This window comes from Sinocyclocheilus anshuiensis, unplaced genomic scaffold (genome assembly GCF_001515605.1).
Source record: "Sinocyclocheilus anshuiensis isolate Anshui unplaced genomic scaffold, SAMN03320099.WGS_v1.1 scaffold757, whole genome shotgun sequence".
Classification (NCBI taxonomy): Eukaryota; Metazoa; Chordata; class Actinopteri; order Cypriniformes; family Cyprinidae; genus Sinocyclocheilus; species Sinocyclocheilus anshuiensis.
This window is the reverse complement of record NW_015540870.1, coordinates 65,173-84,693: the sequence shown is the minus strand read 5'-3', so window position 1 is coordinate 84,693 and position 19,521 is coordinate 65,173. Positions and strand designations below refer to the sequence as shown.

At 37.5% G+C, this 19,521-nt stretch overlaps 1 protein-coding gene across 1 annotated transcript in view; it reads right to left on the bottom strand.

Annotated features, from left to right (window-relative positions):
* LOC107688075 (transforming growth factor beta-3-like) overlaps positions 1-17,175 on the bottom strand; it is a 29,832-nt gene extending 12,657 nt beyond the window's left edge. Inside the window, exons 1-3 of the mRNA XM_016485625.1 lie at positions 16,505-17,175; positions 8,698-8,861; positions 6-72 (exon numbers count right to left, since the gene is read on the bottom strand). Coding sequence (XP_016341111.1) covers positions 6-72; positions 8,698-8,861; positions 16,505-16,850 — 577 coding nt within the window. The 5' untranslated portion in view covers positions 16,851-17,175. The remainder of the gene's footprint in view (positions 1-5; positions 73-8,697; positions 8,862-16,504) is intronic.
* Between the last annotated feature and the right edge of the window lie 2,346 nt (positions 17,176-19,521).

Genomic DNA, 19,521 nt, shown 5'->3' with positions numbered 1-19,521 from the left:
CATTCCTTTAGTCAGAACGTTCTTGCCGCCGATGTAACGCTGCTTAGCGATGTGCTCATCTGGACGAAGAATCTACCAACAAACATGCCGCACGTTAGTTTAAAAGTGACATTTATATGCCATCGGCATTAGCAAACAGAACTTAAAAGATCATAACAGGTTTGATGAACTCTCAAACAGTAAGTCCCGCCCCAAACTCGAGTGATTGGTTGAGTCAGAAGTTGACATGTCGGGTCGCTCAAACAAACAGATCATGCATTCAAATCTTGGAGGAACGATCGTATTTATGAGTTGTACGCACATGAACGCCACCATAAAATGGTATTTATAAGTGGGAAACTCAGGATTTTCTTTAAGCCCAGAATTTATGAATTTCATTTATTAAAATTAATGATTTTTTTGTTTTAATTTACAATAAAGCTAAGCTGCATGTAAAAAAATTATGTATTGTACAATTACTATAGAATATATAATGATTCAGTTTACAGCATAAAAACACATCCAATGCACATTCTTTATTTATCATTTTGTAGATGTAGCATTGAAAAATCTCTTTGAATTTCATATTGAAGAGGTACATCGCCATCTTGCTTTGACCAAAGTGCTTTGAACGCACCTGACGCCATAATTTCGACTTTCCAACTCAATACGAACTTTCCCAAAGGATTTGAATGCACCAATTTCTGAAAGCGTCTCACAGTTTCACGCATGGAAGAAGAAAGCCGTCGTGTTTACAACTGTGATGATGAGCACTTATCAGGATCAAATAAACACTGGGTTTTCAAAAGTATGTGAAATACATACTTCAGTTCATAGCATAGACTCTTTAAAATACATCCAGGAGTTCTACACACCAGTCTGTTATTGTGGGGACATTTCCACGACCCTGAACATGATTGGTTGCTTTACCTGTCAGTCATATGGCCTCTTGGGCGGTCCTTGGCCATTCACAGCAGTCATGGTTCCCAGACCTTCTGCCATCAGTCTGAAGACTAACTCTTCAGTGACTCTGAACATTAAACTGAGATACGAGCAAAGTATTTTAACATGGAAAATAAAGACACACGTGATCTTGAGGAGAACACAAACTCTCTCCTGCATACGTACAGACAGACAGCAATTAATCCAGACACCGGAGCTGCCCGAGGCCAAACGCTTCTGCTCTCTCACTCATGGAAAATTTGAGTCGTGGAGTCTGATAGCCCATAATACTGCGAACGAACGGCCCGAACTCAGTCAACACACGCGTTCACGCCTCTGATTGGCAGCTTCACTTGAATGCAGGCGAAGATTCTCGTTCAGAATTATTTTTAAATACTGGAACTGAATAATCTCCATGATGTTGACAGTTCTTGAACTGAACTCCTAGACAGAACTCTAGCATCCTAGACAGAAACTCATAAGGGAGCGGTTTAGAAAGTATTTGTAGCAACTCATCACACAAATAACTTTGTAGTGATACTTTTCAAAACTGAATTAATTCAAGTTATCACAAGGCACTCTGAAATGCTTGATTCTGATTGGTCAGTCGCGCCATTTTTGATTTCTGACAGGAATGAAAGCGAGGCTGTGAGGGATTGAAGTACAGTGCAACGTAACGATTGTTCTGACAAAATAAAACTTTCAGTAAACAAAAACTCCATAAAACAGTTTTGAAAGTGGTGAGTTGTGACCACTAGATATAGGTCTCTCCCTTTTAATCTGTGTTCAATTCAGTTTTTGGTCTCTAACTTAACCAATGACGCTCATCTGGGTATCTGAAGCCACGGCGCTACAACCTTGCGTCCCTCTTATAGACTAATTATTGATTAGAAAATGAAATCTGAGGACTTAAGTATTAATAACAATGTAATATTGTTGTAGTGTGCATCCTCTCGCCAGGATGATTGTACACTGTAATGGATTATATGATAATAAACAGGTAAGATTTTAAAATGGCTTCATCCCAAATCAATATTTCATGTCCCCCTAATTATTTATGAGGTGAAAAGATGTGTAATAAGTAGTATGACTGTACCTTATCCCTTAAATATCTGTCTTGTTTGAACTTGTTTGTTCGTCTTGGCTAAAAGCCGCTTTCTAAGAACTGTTTTTCTTCGCAGAAGCTTTGCAATTAGCGAGCTAATGAAAAAATTTAACTCATATCAATATTTTGTGTCCGATTATTTACTTATGTGGCAAGCAGTTGTGTAATAGGCAGGATGAACCTCTTCACGGTGATCACCCTGTCAGGGTTTATTTTGCAATAACAACCATCCGGATGTACAATATCCCTTACTTATAATTGACATTTCTCTCCCTTTGGATATATTTTTTGCTAATCTCTTCACAGTGCATTCTGGGATTGCCTTCTCCATGATGAATACTGTACACTATGCACTATTTACTCCACTGTAGGTCTAGTGTATGAATTTCGTGTTCAACATTCCACACTTAATGTTTTTCAGCTAAATAAGTGCATCATCATCACCCAGTTTGAGTTTGCAGTCTGAATCAAATATGCACAAAAAAAAAAAAAAAGAACGCAAAGATAATATCCTCACAGGATGTGTGATTCACAAATGAATGACTCATACAGTTGTTTTTAATGAATCGGTCAAAAACACTCCTCAGTCTCAAATGCATGAGCTATGGGTTTGATCAGTTTAATAACTGACTGAATCACTGAATGAAGTCATTACTGTTGTCATGTCCAACTCAAAATCAACCTAGAGCAGTTACCGTGTCCCTCCAGACACTTAAAGCAGTGTCATTTCTGAGCTCAAAGAATCGTTAATGTGATTAAGGAAGCAGATTCATTAATCCTTAACCACTTCTGATCCTTGGCGGTGAAATCAGACCACAGGCAACAAGCATAACATTTTTATTTTTAATTAAATTAATGTACTATATTTTGTTTTAATATTATTTTGTATTTCATGCTATTAAATAATATTCACCTCTGAATTATGCATAATTTATTTCTAAAGAAAATAACACATATTAGAAAGATATTTCATATTATTTTAAATTAATAGTGTTTAAGTTATATAAACACAAGGATATTTTATATAAAGAATATTTTCAGACATAATTACTTTCATTTTAATAGCTTTTTCATTTGATTCAATTAATTAATAAAGACAGTCACTTACTTCGTTCATGAATGAATCAGCCATTCTGAACGAATCAATTGAATCAATGACTCACTCATTATGACTAGCTTTCTGCCACTTACTGCCAGTTTCAGTGTCAGCAAAGTATCATTTCATGTTTTTCCCATCATATTTCTATATTCAAAATTTCATATGGAAAACATTGCATTAATGCATTAATGTCAGGTGCGTTAAACAGTCTAAATAAATGCATATAAATGCCGCTTCAGATGCAGCTTCTGTGCCGCTTCTGCAGGCTAAAGATGGATCCTGTTGATACTGATTTAATTTGACTGGTAACACCTTTTTGTATCTTATTGACTTAATGGCTTAAATTTAAATTCTAAATAAAACAAATATTAATGGAGAAAACTATACAAGAAAATTTCATTTCAGTGTATTTTTTTAAACTTTATGTTTAATTCAATGTGTTACTTGCCGTTTCTTTGTAACTGTTTGTGAAATGTACTTTTTGTTCCCAGTGTACATTTAATAAGGTTAGAGAAAACTGCCCTTATAAAGGTAAAAGATGCCCTAGGAAATCAATTTAAGGGGGTAAGTATTGGTCTGTAATTGTAAAGTTAATGTCTGTCATTGATCAGAAGGTGCTCCTAACATTTTCACAGTAATTACAAATTTGTTAACTGTGGATGCATAGAGGAAACCAGAGTCAGTTCATTTCCTACAAAGTTATCTCATTCGTCGTCTTCACTACAAGTTCAGTAGAAAATCAGAAGATCCTTGAAAGCAGCTGTAAGAATGCGGCCCCTCACTGTCTGACGCTTCAGTCTGGCAGATAAAATCAGCATCCGCCACGGCTCCGGAGCATGGAGGCCCCACCACTGCTTGGCCCATGAAAAGCAGGCTGGGATAAGTAGGTTCTGGAGCGCTGCGAGGAGCTAATATAGCATCCTGTGAGACCGCAGCTGGGGGCGGAAGTCCGTGGAGAGCAGTTGAGCGGCCCACGCCAGAGTCGAGGCCAGCGTGTGGGGGCGAAACGCTTACTTCACGCCCCGCCTGACCCCGGCGCTCTCTCCTGCGGGGCAAAGCAGCTTCTGATGGGAGGCCTGAGACCGACGGCTCCTTTAGAGGAAATGCTGGAACCCCATCAGGGCTCTCAGGCTCCCACCGGAGATCCGGGGGGAAACTGAGCGAAAATCCCCACTGTAAATACAACACTATAGAATATATACTTGCGGGAATTAATCTGTTATATAACGAGTGGCAGGGTTTTATATTGCGGTCAGAGGCATCGGCATGTGAAAGTAAATCTCTGAGTTTCTCAGAATGCTTCTTTTGTTCGCTTGCAATTGTGCAAATGTTCTTCTGTATAATCCATCAGCACCTGGAATACAGATCAGGCCTGTAAAAGGCTCGCACTCGATCTGAGTTCAGTACAGTTCCATCATCTTTCTCTCGTGTCTGTGTTTGTTCAGTGTGTGGAAACTCTAGTATCTGAGGCTGAAATGTGAAGGATGTGTTGTACGTATGAACTACTTATGTGCTAAAGCATTGCCGTTAATTAAACCAAGTACTATAGAAAACAACTGATCACTTTAACTGATAATTAAAAAGGTATTAATATTTGGTTAATTGTTAAAAATATTCACTATACACTACAATTGGGGATTTTTTAAATGTTTTTTGAACAAAGTCTCTTTATATTATTTTATTTTTGCATTAAAGTGTAAAGAATATTAATATATAGAATAATATTTGTTTTGTATAATACAATGCAGCATTTAGTAAATATCTGCTCAATGCTGAATGACTGTTGTATACTTCATTATATGATTGGCTTACAAGTTGCATGTGATCTTGTTGCAATTTTTTTTTTTTCAGTAAAACACAGAAATTAACGTCTCTTCCAACATCTCTTCTTCTAATGATCCTTTATTTTTATAAATGCATCTACTCCTGTGTCGAGTCACGGCTTTGCTGACTGATCTGCAGAAAGCGCTGTAACTTCCATCATTCAAAGACATACACAACCTCAGGCTTTGTGTGAGTTTATGAAATAGTTTTGGCTTTATAATGCTTGCAGCTACCAGTAAGACTGTCATACGCTCAGCTCAGTTTCACATACTGTTCATGTACATCCATTCCACAGAAATCTGCAGATTTTCCCTTTAAAATTAGTAGAGGAAATGTCCAGAAATCCCATCTGGGCCTGATCGTAAATCCTCTAAATCTTCTTGGAAAAATAAAGTCTCAACCCTGTAAAGCCTACTGTATCATATCATATTTGAAGGCCTCTAAATGATCAACATGATCAAACTTTGCTGTTAAACCAGTTTCACACTCAATCTCCTCATGTCTTCTGTCTCTGATTGAGTTTAGAGTTTTTTATCCAGTTAAAGCTCTGTTAGTGTAATTGTACAAACGTCCAGCTTCAGCTCGAGTCTTTCTGCTGTCAAATCTTGACTGATGTTTATCAAGTAAAGGTCAGAATAACTGCAGTAATATTTACTTCGTTCATGAATGAATCAGCCATTCTGAACGAATCAATTGAATCAATGACTCACTCATTATGACTAGCTTTCTGCCACTTACTGCCAGTTTCAGTGTCAGCAAAGTATCATTTCATGTTTTTCCCATCATATTTCTATATTCAAAATTTCATATGGAAAACATTGCATTAATGCATTAATGTCAGGTGCGTTAAACAGTCTAAATAAATGCATATAAATGCCGCTTCAGATGCAGCTTCTGTGCCGCTTCTGCAGGCTAAAGATGGATCCTGTTGATACTGATTTAATTTGACTGGTAACACCTTTTTGTATCTTATTGACTTAATGGCTTAAATTTAAATTCTAAATAAAACAAATATTAATGGAGAAAACTATACAAGAAAATTTCATTTCAGTGTATTTTTTTAAACTTTATGTTTAATTCAATGTGTTACTTGCCGTTTCTTTGTAACTGTTTGTGAAATGTACTTTTTGTTCCCAGTGTACATTTAATAAGGTTAGAGAAAACTGCCCTTATAAAGGTAAAAGATGCCCTAGGAAATCAATTTAAGGGGGTAAGTATTGGTCTGTAATTGTAAAGTTAATGTCTGTCATTGATCAGAAGGTGCTCCTAACATTTTCACAGTAATTACAAATTTGTTAACTGTGGATGCATAGAGGAAACCAGAGTCAGTTCATTTCCTACAAAGTTATCTCATTCGTCGTCTTCACTACAAGTTCAGTAGAAAATCAGAAGATCCTTGAAAGCAGCTGTAAGAATGCGGCCCCTCACTGTCTGACGCTTCAGTCTGGCAGATAAAATCAGCATCCGCCACGGCTCCGGAGCATGGAGGCCCCACCACTGCTTGGCCCATGAAAAGCAGGCTGGGATAAGTAGGTTCTGGAGCGCTGCGAGGAGCTAATATAGCATCCTGTGAGACCGCAGCTGGGGGCGGAAGTCCGTGGAGAGCAGTTGAGCAGCCCACGCCAGAGTCGAGGCCAGCGTGTGGGGGCGAAACGCTTACTTCACGCCCCGCCTGACCCCGGCGCTCTCTCCTGCGGGGCAAAGCAGCTTCTGATGGGAGGCCTGAGACCGACGGCTCCTTTAGAGGAAATGCTGGAACCCCATCAGGGCTCTCAGGCTCCCACCGGAGATCCGGGGGGAAACTGAGCGAAAATCCCCACTGTAAATACAACACTATAGAATATATACTTGCGGGAATTAATCTGTTATATAACGAGTGGCAGGGTTTTATATTGCGGTCAGAGGCATCGGCATGTGAAAGTAAATCTCTGAGTTTCTCAGAATGCTTCTTTTGTTCGCTTGCAATTGTGCAAATGTTCTTCTGTATAATCCATCAGCACCTGGAATACAGATCAGGCCTGTAAAAGGCTCGCACTCGATCTGAGTTCAGTACAGTTCCATCATCTTTCTCTCGTGTCTGTGTTTGTTCAGTGTGTGGAAACTCTAGTATCTGAGGCTGAAATGTGAAGGATGTGTTGTACGTATGAACTACTTATGTGCTAAAGCATTGCCGTTAATTAAACCAAGTACTATAGAAAACAACTGATCACTTTAACTGATAATTAAAAAGGTATTAATATTTGGTTAATTGTTAAAAATATTCACTATACACTACAATTGGGGATTTTTTAAATGTTTTTTGAACAAAGTCTCTTTATATTATTTTATTTTTGCATTAAAGTGTAAAGAATATTAATATATAGAATAATATTTGTTTTGTATAATACAATGCAGCATTTAGTAAATATCTGCTCAATGCTGAATGACTGTTGTATACTTCATTATATGATTGGCTTACAAGTTGCATGTGATCTTGTTGCAATTTTTTTTTTTTCAGTAAAACACAGAAATTAACGTCTCTTCCAACATCTCTTCTTCTAATGATCCTTTATTTTTATAAATGCATCTACTCCTGTGTCGAGTCACGGCTTTGCTGACTGATCTGCAGAAAGCGCTGTAACTTCCATCATTCAAAGACATACACAACCTCAGGCTTTGTGTGAGTTTATGAAATAGTTTTGGCTTTATAATGCTTGCAGCTACCAGTAAGACTGTCATACGCTCAGCTCAGTTTCACATACTGTTCATGTACATCCATTCCACAGAAATCTGCAGATTTTCCCTTTAAAATTAGTAGAGGAAATGTCCAGAAATCCCATCTGGGCCTGATCGTAAATCCTCTAAATCTTCTTGGAAAAATAAAGTCTCAACCCTGTAAAGCCTACTGTATCATATCATATTTGAAGGCCTCTAAATGATCAACATGATCAAACTTTGCTGTTAAACCAGTTTCACACTCAATCTCCTCATGTCTTCTGTCTCTGATTGAGTTTAGAGTTTTTTATCCAGTCAAAGCTCTGTTAGTGTAATTGTACAAACGTCCAGCTTCAGCTCGAGTCTTTCTGCTGTCAAATCTTGACTGATGTTTATCAAGTAAAGGTCAGAATAACTGCAGTAATATCTCCAGATGAACACTTACTGGACTGAAGCAGCTCAGCTTTACTTGATTCTCCATCAATCATGTTTTAGAGTCTCAAATCTGATCCTCAGGATCTTTTGAGGAGCGTTTGTTTCCAGAAGCTTTACTTTCACTGTTCCTCAGCGGAGGAATGATCTTCACAAGCCTCCAAAACATCTCATATCTTCTGAGGAGCCTTTATTTCTTCAGCTCCCAATCACTGCATTATATGTTTGGATCATTTCAATCTCATTTTACTGAGACATGTTACTGGAGATATAGAGCGACCACTGATATTTATATCATTATATGTCAGTATCTGCTGTACTGTTATAAAGATCTCATTGATTTACATTACAGGCATCAGAATTCCATCATATAAATATCAGCATCTGCACTAAATTACATTTTTGTGCTCAGTTTGATTCTAAAATTGAGCTGTTTTTTTCCTCCATATTCTCACTATTTCAGACTATATGAGCCATAAAAGCCTGATGGATCAAATATGATACTCCAAAAAAATTCCAAATTCCATTTGAAATAATTTGATTTTTCTGACCATCATTTCTTAAGTCAGGCGGTATAGGGTTAATATGAAGAGTGTAAGCAGCAGATAGAGATACAAGGCACCTGGTAGAGCTCGATGCGCTGCTCGTTTCTCTTGGCGCTGGAGTTCGGCACACGCAGCGCACGGAACTCTGCCCGGAACAGGTTAGTGGCGTTCTTCTCCATGCTGGAGACGTTGAAGCGGAAAACCTTGGACGTTATTCCCTTGGGGCAGTAGGGAAGGTCATCTGCAATGGAAGAGAGGTCAGAGGTCAGTTACGGTCAGAGAACCTGATCTGATCCGATCACTCATTCAGGCAAACCTCTCACCCATCTGTTTATGCTTTGTGGCACAAGAATCAGAAGTTCAGAAATGCTGAAATGAAAGCCAAATGTGTAAAGGACTAAACTACAAACAGGTGCAACCTCGGATTACATGAGTAAATGTCATATCATATCATTTAATTTCACATTAACTGCTCAGAAGCATATGGGCACTTCAACATTGTAAACAATTTTGGAGATTAAAGATTATTAAAGATTATCGGGGTATGTTTTACAAGAAAATACGATTTCAGTCTTTCTGCTTCAAAATGTAATGTTTAATTCAGTGTGTTACCTGCTGTTTCTTTGTAACAATTTAAAAAATTTACTAGCAGTTCTGAGTGAAAAAAATAAATACAAAATTCTGCACCAAATTCTTTTCAGTGAAGGATTCATTCACCCCAAAAATGAAACGTTTGTCATTATTTACTCGCCTCATATTAAGTCCAAGTCTGAAAGTCTGAATATCATTCATTATATAATAATACCAGCAAATAGAAAATCACAGCAAGTGACATTTATTGTAAAGAAAGATGCACAAACACACATTTCAATGCTAATTTATTGACACACACACACAGTCCGCATTGTTTTATTACTATTCTCCATTATCTGATGAACTACTGCTGCCATGTTCGGTAGATAATGTATACCAGCGTTTCTGCAGGGAGTGAAGTTTGCGGTTAAACGCACCAATCAAAAAGTGGGCATCATTCACAAACAACAGCTTACCTATTTGCACAGAAAACATCCTCCTGCAAACAGACGTGTGAAACACATTCATCTGTTCTGTGCCTCGTTCTAATGTTGATGAATCTAGATTATTACAAACGAGTTCTCTAGGTCTGTAGCATAAAATACGTCCAAACACCACTAAAACCATCTCTATTTAATGTGTTTCCGCACAACCTCTTGCACAGCAAACCCTACACTAGTCTCTTCTGCTCACCAGGGCTGCATTTATTTGCTGAAAAATACATTAGATGCAGTAAAAATTGTGAAATATTATTACGGTTTAAAACAGCTGTTTTCTATGTGAATCTCTGTTAAAGTGTAATTTATTTCTGTGATGCGCAGCTGTATTTTCAGCATCATTACTCCAGTCTTCAGTGTCACATGATCTTCAGAAATCATTCTAATATGCTGATTTGCTGCTCAAGAAACATTTCTGATTATTATCAATGTTGAAAACAGTTGTGCTGCACAATATTTTTGTGGAAACCGTGATGCATTTTATTTTTCAGGATTCACAGATGAATAGAAAGTTCAAAAGAACAGCATTTATTTGAAATAGAAATCTTTTGTAACATTATAAATGTCTTTACTGGCACTTTTGAGCAATTTAATGCATCCTTGCTCAATGAAAGTATGATTTCCATCCCATGTTGAGCACTGTTTGTTTTTTTTGGTTACTATAAAATACATAAGATTTAAAGTCACTTAGTTATTCAATTTCTACTAATCATATTATATAAATTGTATGGTCAGTGGGAATCTTTGCTTATGTACTTTCAGTTGATTTGAAATGTTATCCAAACTTCAAATTAATTTAAGCATGAACATTTTGTGAATCATAATTTCGCATACAGGTTTTATGCACAAACATGTACGCTGACATGCTACATAGCAATTACCACAGTGCTTACCTTCTAAATTCTTCCAGTGGACTAAACCTTTTTATTTAACCAAGTTTAATTTGAGCATTTTATTTAACACTTTTAAAAAGCTCCGAACTGTAAAGCGTTTCTTCTGCTTTGTCTAAGGTCTAACGCTAGAGTCTGTGCTCACTGATGACAGACCACAATCCATTAGCGATCCACTGAATTCCTGACTGGCTGGCTGGCGAGTCAGATGTGGAATATTTATGTAACATGAACAGATTATGCCAGATCTGGCCAAACGCGCTGCACATACTGTACCTCATGCAAACCACACGCTTATGCAAGCCTCCACAAAATGCACCAAAATCAAAAAAGAAAGCAGTGCAAAAGAGCACCGAATGGAAAGATGGTGTGACTTTGTGCATTTGTGGTTAACAGGTATATCTTTGGAGAATGCTGTGGCTGCTAACCAAAACAAGGCAGATCCGATCGTCTCTCCGCAAGCTTCTCACGCCGCTCTCCTTCTTTAAGGTGGAAAGCCCCACTTTGAGGTTTGAAATTCTAATCAGCTCTTCGGTTTCCTTCTAGATGATCTCATTTTTCCTACTGCAGTGTTTTAGGTGGATTTCACATTATGGCTGATTTTCGCCAGGGCTCCAGTGCGTAGCTCATTTGTTCCATGAATGGAAGTGCAGGGATTGTTGCTAAAAATGAAGTCGAATACAAAGATTAGTTTGCAGTCATCAGACATGACAGTGACTTCGCTGCGATCACACGTTTGCCTCCACACTGCAAAAAATGCTCTTCTTACTTAGATTTTTTGTCTTGTTTCCAGCCAAAATATCTAAAAATTCATAAATCAAGAAGGATTTTCTAGACAAGTACAAATTATTGTCTTGTTTTCAGAAAAAACATGTCAAAATTAAGTGAGTTTTTGCTTAGAACAAGCACAATAATCTTATTTCAAACAGAAAACAAGATTATTTTGTTTACCCCATTGGCAGATTATTTTGCTCGTTTCAGGCAAAAGCTCACTTAATTTTGACTTGTTTTTTTCTGAAAACAAGACAATCATTTGTACTTGTCTAGAAAATCCTTCTTGATTTAAGCATTTTAAGATATTTTGGCTGGAAACAAGACAAAAAAAAAACTTTTTTTTTTTTTTGCAGTGCAGGATTTACAAACTGGAAAGAAAGATTGCGGAGAATGCTTTTATCAGCAATACTAGCTAGTTATTACAAACCAGTGTTATTTTAGTATTGTGGTAGCAGTTTACAATAATATTCTGTTTGCTAATATTAATTAACTGCATAGTAAACATGAACTAAGAATGAAAATACTTCTAAAACCTTCATTAATCTTAGTTAATTTCAACATTTACTAATACATTATTAAAATCAAAAGTCGTATTTGTTTTGAATATTGTTTAAAGGACCTGAGCTAACATGAACTAACAGTTGTATTTTTATTAACTAACACTAAATACTGTAAGAAATATATTGCTTATTTTTATTTAATATTAGTTAATGTTAACGAATTGGATCTTATTTTAAAGCGCTACCTGTATTATTTAGATTCTTGTTATAGTTTTATTGCTATTTTAAATCAGATTTTATTTTTATACTATCAGATATCAGTCATTTAAAAAAAAATGATTTTGTTATGTGCTTTTGTCATTTCTATTAGTTTTTGATTATTTTAAACATCACCATTTAGGTTTGTTAGGTTTTATTTCCAGTTAGTAATTTTAGCGCTTCAACTTTCAGTAAAAGCAACTTTTTTTTTTTTTCATCTAATATTTGTATTTTATTTGAGCTTTATTTCAGTAAACAATAATGTTTTAATAGTTCTAGTTAACGGTAATAACTATGTTACTTTCATCATTTCTAAGTGTTGAAATGCACTTTATCATGATTTTTACATTTTATTTATTATTATTATTTTAAAGGAGGTATTGGTATTTATGTGTAGTTTTATACAAAAAGTATATTTTTGACATTTTAGAACAGAACCTTCAATAAAACCTAAAATTAAGACCAAATTAAACATCTTTATACCACAGAGAAAACAAAAAAAACTATTCAAAAAAGATGTATAAACAACCAGATTTTTCTCAAAAATAATGCAATCATGTTCATCCACAATACTACAAAAAGAGCACAGTGGATAGTTATGAGGGAAAATGTTGTGAAATAAAGTCTGAAAGAGTTTAATGTTGAAGTCATGTGACTGTGGGTTAGTTTGTTTATAGCCTACGTTTAGCTTTTGACTTCTGGCGATTGTACTTAGGCTTCATAAAAGTTGTGTTCATTTGTGAAGATTATCATGATGGACAAAATGTGTAAGGATCATAAACTAACAGAGCTTATTTCCTGCAATAATCCAAAATGTAATGGAGAAATCCTATTGGGTTTTTGTGGAGGGAACCAGAGTGTTGCGAACTGTTAGGTTGGGCTACAAAAATACATCACCGTAGCGCTCTCTGACAGTTTGAAGATCAGAAAGTTAACTACTTGTATTAGGAACACCAAGGTTTATCCAATGCGTTTTCTCCAATTACTGAGAAATGTCATTACCATCACACCTCCTTACAATATACCAACATCAACGGAAAAGTTGATTAAATATCTAATCCTGGAAGAATAGATATTGAGATACAACATTTCAAGCACTTAAAAGTTTCCCTCACCGAAGAATCAGCCTATTATATTCAACGAGCTAATAGTGCAGAACTTTAAGGGTTAAATCATTTCCAACCACCAAAGATACATCCATCACAGCAGATAACAGCGGACTGAATGCAAATCAAAGCAACTTGTAAAGGCCGATCAAGACACACTATCATTGTGTTTTCTTTCAGGTCCTGTGCTGTCTTTTTTCGGCTTCCAAATGGCAAGTCCGAAGTGAAATGAGGTCATGCGGTAAATATTTAGAGTGCATTTATCAAGAGCTGTATAATAGGCTGTGACCCACGCTAAGTGACTGTTTGACTCCTGCGGTCGGTTATTTGAAGTGTCTTTAAGTGAATCCCTCAAACGAATGACACGACGGCTGAAAGGCCGCAGACTGCGAGATGAGATAATGTGCAAAAGCCTGCTGCTGACTCGAGCGCTCACGTGACTGCGAAATAAGAGATGAAGAGAAGGAAAAACTGTGTGTGTATGTGTGTTAGTGTGTTTTGGCCTGCAAATGCGATCTCTGTTTTGCTTGGAAATTACATCACCTTCTTACTATTAAACATATCAGAAGGGCCGCTTTCTGCAGCTCTGATCCACGTCCATCGCTCTCTGGCAGCCGCGGCCGTCCGTGATTTCCAAAAGCCAGATACTGTTAACCAGGACACTGTCACCATCTGCTAACTGGGTGTTCCTCCATCAACAAAGAGCATTTTCTGGAAAGTTGATTGTGACGATGGCAGTCGAAGGGTTTTCAAGTGCCAATCAGTCAGCGACTGGAGAGGCTGGAACGCAGGTGCACGGCTTTATCTCGCTCTGCTCCGGGTTAATGGATAAACAGGTCTGGAATGGCAAAAATGCTTTCCAATGATGTCACGCAGTCATTTTTGGATGCAAATACACCCAGAGCCGATAAGAAAGCGTAACCTGTTGATGCACTCAGAGCCATGAATGCTGGGGCGCTTTCTAGACCGCATGGAAAAGCACGATGCGTAAATGATTCCACACGCCGCGAGCTTCCAAAACGCAGTGCATGAAAAAGCCATTAGTTTAGCTGATGTGAATGGAACATGAATATACATTACTCTATCCCCGCCTCATTCTCCCATACTGCGCTCGCTGAAACTGAAAACTGCTTGATGGAAAGAGAAGGGATCCTGTTGCCAGGCCGCAAATGTGCGTCTTCCCGCTGGAGTGCTAAAATTCTTTTGTGAAGGCTCCAGTGGGACTTTATTTAAAAATAACACACTGAGCACTTGCATAGTGGCGTGGGGTGATAATCATTTAATACGAAGCACTTAAAATATACATTTATATGATGCAATCACCTGCTGCCATCATAAAGAAGGGCGCTCAAAAAAAATGTGCATGCATTTCCCTTTCCGAGAAAAAAAGTTGACTCCTTGACTTGCACTCACAAGCTCATGCCATATTTTGTCCAATCAGACGCTCGCTAGAATGAGAAAGCCCCTCCTCCTAATACCACCTGCCATCAACTACCAACAGCAAGCAGCCAATCACAGTTCACAGCTGTGACGTGATCAGCAAATTAAAAAATATATGTTCTACATAAACTTCCTGTTTCAATAAGAAATGCATCAACATTTCAAAGAAATCGACGCTTGCCAAGTGGGGCTTTTAAAAGCATTAGTATGAAGGTAGAATGACGTCAAAAAGATTTGCATACGCAGGGTAAGAGTTGTGGAAGTGTACATAAGACTGTATGCGTAAATTAAATTTGCATGCGCAAGAGAAGCTTTGTAAAGGTGTAAATCGTGTTTCAAGCGCAAGAAAAATGCAAATGTCTAAATGACTTGTTGTGCATGTGGGGCAAAAAGTTCCCGAAATAAACCGATATGTACAGCTCTGTCTTTCTTTTCTCTGCGCTTACAATTTTGGCCCAACATTGTAAGCGCAGAGAAAAGAAAGACGGAGCTGTACATATCGGATTATTTCGGGAACTTTTTGCCCCACCACAACAAGTCATTTAGACATTTGCAACAGTTAGTTTTGTACACATACAGATTGGTTCTATGTAGTCAATCCGTTTTGCAGTTCTTTAAACTGTTGTTTTCGCTTGCAAATCACTGTTCACAGGCTTGCAGTGCTTTTGACCGTCTTTTGGCGAAAAAAACGTGCCAAAAGTGTAAGCGCGGAAAAATGGAAGTCAGAAGCATGCAGATCATATTTATTTTGCGTTAGCATGAAGCTGCAGTTTCACAATACATGAATTACACTTACGAGTAACAGTAAAATGCTGCAAATATTTTTTTTCTTGCGCTTGAAACACGATTTACACCTTTACAAAGCTTCTCTTGCGCATGCAAATTTAATTTACGCTTACAGTCTTATGTACACTTCCACAACTCTTACCCTGCGTATGCAAATCTTTTTGACGTCATTCTACCTTCATAATTAGCCTCTAAAAATTCAGATCAGAATCCTCTGGAGAAACCAGCAGTTCTCTGAGGAACGTTCCAAATGGAACTCAGAAGTTCCTGCGAGAACATTGGTTAGTGTTCCTTCAGTACTCTAAAAAATAAAGGTTCTTTATTGGCGTTGACATCCATGGAATCTTTGCATTCCACAAAAGGTTCTTAATAGTGGAAAAATGTTGAGAAATATCAGTCTAAGAAAAATTGTTCTTTTAAGAAAGGTTTTTTTGGGGGGAACCCAGAATGGGTTTTCTATGGCATCACTGCAAAAAAAACCTTTGAAGCCTTTATTTTTAAGAGTGTAACAAGACCACAAGGGAAGATCTTGAAATATATATAGAAGTTCATTTAATTTTCCCTCTGATTGGACCGTCTGGTTCTGATCTCACTAAAACCCATCAGTTCTCCAGAATCTCTTGTGTTACCTTTGAACAGCTTCACCGTGCAATCAAGCTGTCTAGTGCAAAACTAGGAAGACATTCACACAACTGACTGTGTCCTCAAATAATCTGGGGCCCGTCTGGACTTGGACGGGGCCCAGAGACACGTGGAAAATTGGTGGGGATCGTTTTGCACTGACCCTCCGATGAACGAACAGACCAGACAAACTATGCGAATGCTTTTCAGATGTCGAGTCGTTCCCTTAAACAAATGCTCAGAAATTCTTTAAACTGCACTGTTTATATTGCACCGTGCTCTCTAGATATTGGTATCATCAGCACTGGCCATTAGAGAACCACACTGGTTTTTCGTATTTGCATTTATATGGACGACTGATCGATTGGTGATTTTAAAGCAGTACTATATGTCTACGGAAAGCCCGGTCTCCGGTGTGAGACCTCCTCGTAGGACTTACTGTTTTCAGGGGAGCCCTGGATCATGTTGAATTTGTGTATCTCTTTAGCGTAGTATTCGGTCTCGGTGTTGTCCTGGCCGCAGCTCTGATGTCTGTCTCGCCCTAACTCCTCCAGCAGTTCCCTAGTGCTGTTATAGAGGGCCAGCACTTGATAGTGCACCTGACTAGGGCCCAGGGTCTGCGGCGGGCTGGTCAGCCGCAGTTTGCTGAGGATCTGACCCCGGATGGCCTCCACCCTCTTCTTCTTGATGTGGTCGATGTCCACCGTGGTGCAGGTCGACAGAGAGAAACTCATGGTCACACTGTTTAAGAGAAGGAAAAACAGCAGTCCTCTGCTGAAATGCATGGTTTGTTCTGTACACTTGTCAGTCTAGTAAACACAGTTCCAGTTCAGCTGAATAGGTTTAAAAGGATAATGAGACTAATTCCAGGTTGTCCTCTCTATGGGCTGGATGGAGTTCAAGTGCTGAGCCTGTTTTCTCCATAAGATTCCATGCTGCAACCTTATTCCATAGAAGCACTGCACAGTAATCCCATAACATCCTTAAACATCCATCACTGGCGCTTTACAAGGAGCCAGACTTCCAGCATAGCGTTCCCCATCCGCATTTTCCCCTAAACCGAGCGCTGTGAAGGACTTCTGAAGCTCTCGTGTCAGACGCTCGCGCTGGAGTGCCAGGCTTATTTCGCTCCCGCTGCGCTTTTATAGTCGGAGCCGGAGTGACGCGTGCGGTGGGCGGAGCTTCCTCCGCTTTCCCATTCATGCAGTCGCTTTATATAATAGCTAACGCATAGAAAATGTAATTGAATATTACGTAACCCAAAGCAATGGAAACGAATTGAATATTTTAGAAATGACTGTGCAATCCTAATTATCTAAACGCCAAATGGCCTTCTCTGGCTCACTCTGACCGCTGGGTTTGTAAAGTTTGTGCGCCTCCTGCTGGATGTGTCGTCTTCATTTTATGTGCTTAGATTATATGCTTGCAGTTTGAGATGTGATTGACAGTCAGTGAGTTCATAATAATCACGTCTGTGGAGCTTCTAGAGAAATGCAAAACTTTATTTGAAGTCACTCGTGATTATTTTCATGCAATTAGCACGGTTCCAGGATCTTTTCCTTTAAGCAGATCTTTATTCTGTGCATTGCAACCATCAATTTAGTTTCAAATGCAACTGAGCGAGGATCTGGTGATCTTCATTCAGATTTCACTGTCCATGACATATTTCAGTTTGCATGAAGTCACTGATGTCAGGTTACAGTGGGAACTTGCATTTCAACATTTCTATATATGGCAAGATCCAAGTGGCTTAAATCAGCATGCACTGCAATGTCCTAAACAATATAAGACCTCAGATTACTGGCACACAACCAACTCTCCCTTAAAAAACAAAAACAAACAATACAGCATGAGTGGATGTCAGAGCCCTCGGTGACCGTTACTGTCCCACAGACATGAAGAATCACACACTGATATTATATTACACCACATTCTCTCAGGGACAGAGAATACGTCTGAACTTTGTTTTTGCTTTCTATTTATATGTGTGTACTTATATTGCTATAGGCTCTGTACGACCTTGAGTTTTAGAAAAAGAAAAAAACTTGACCACTTGAAATCTTAAAAAAGGAAAGAAAGAGAGAGAGAGAATTCTTCAAGCTTCGAAACAACAATTTGACATGTGAAAAAGGTTTAAAAAAAAAGACTTTTGTTATTTTATTTATTTATACTTTTGCACAGAGGTGTATTACAGAAGTCTACAATCTGGGTAAGTGCGGTATATAGGGGACAAGTCCAAACAGACTAATTCTGACAAATTTAACCTTTGAACACAAATAAAGAGGCACAATAAAGATGATTTTGAGCATTATTTCTTATCACTGTGACCAAATTCATCATTATTAATATTTAAAAATCATCATTAATACTCTCCATTGTGTCTGTGTATGGATGTTTTCTGTCACCTGAAATCATCAACTTATCAACAAATATTAGATAAGACAAAACTCTTTATTATTATGATTCTCTTAAAACAAGTGGGGATACCATTGTACAGGGATGGTAATGCCATGGCACTTTAATATATCATGACACTGCCATTTTCATATAACATTATATTTATGATAATCCAATGTGCTTTATAGAATAGTATTATCATGGCACTTGCCTAAAAACAGGGTATTACCACGGTGTCATTTTTTTTAAATTTAATTTTATTTTATTATTTCTAGTTTTGTACATGTATTTTCTTTTATTGTAGCCTATAGAATGACCAACATGGACACACGACAAACACTGGGTGACATTAATACGGATCAAATGGGCTACATAGGAAAGAAAGAAAGAAAGAAAGAAGAATCATGAACTTCTCGTTTAAGTTTATACATTTTTATTGTTTAATGCATTGAAAGTCAGCAGTACAATTGTGTGTGTGTGTTTTTTTTTGGGGGTTTTTTTTGCATGAAAATCATATATTTGGGTATGACTGATGGAATTTGCCTTGGATGTTTTTTTTTTTTTTTTTTTTTGGTTGAACTATTCCTTTAATGACAGCAGCCCTAGAGCTGACAAAATAAAACATGATGATCACGTTCTTAGGTTTTGAGATGTTTTTTTTTTTTTAAATTATAAACAAATGTAACAGAATGACCAGTGTTAGGGAGTAACTAGATACATGTAACAGAATTACGTAATTTAATTACAAAATAAATGTAACTGTACTGAGAAAAAATGTGTAATTTGCCTAGATTACAGTTACTTATGAAAATGTTAATGATTACCCTTACGAAAAAGAAGTTTATTCAAGTGTGCTATTAGTATACTTCTTTTAAACTAAAAAATAGGAAAGTATACTTTCAGTCTAATTTTATGTACTTCTCAGAAATGGGCTTTATGTACTTCTCAGAAATATACTTAAAATGACATTTAAGTATACTTGACATACTTAGAAAAAGTCTAAATATATTTGAGCTATACTTGTGTTCCTAGAATCCGTGTTTTCATTGTTATACGGTA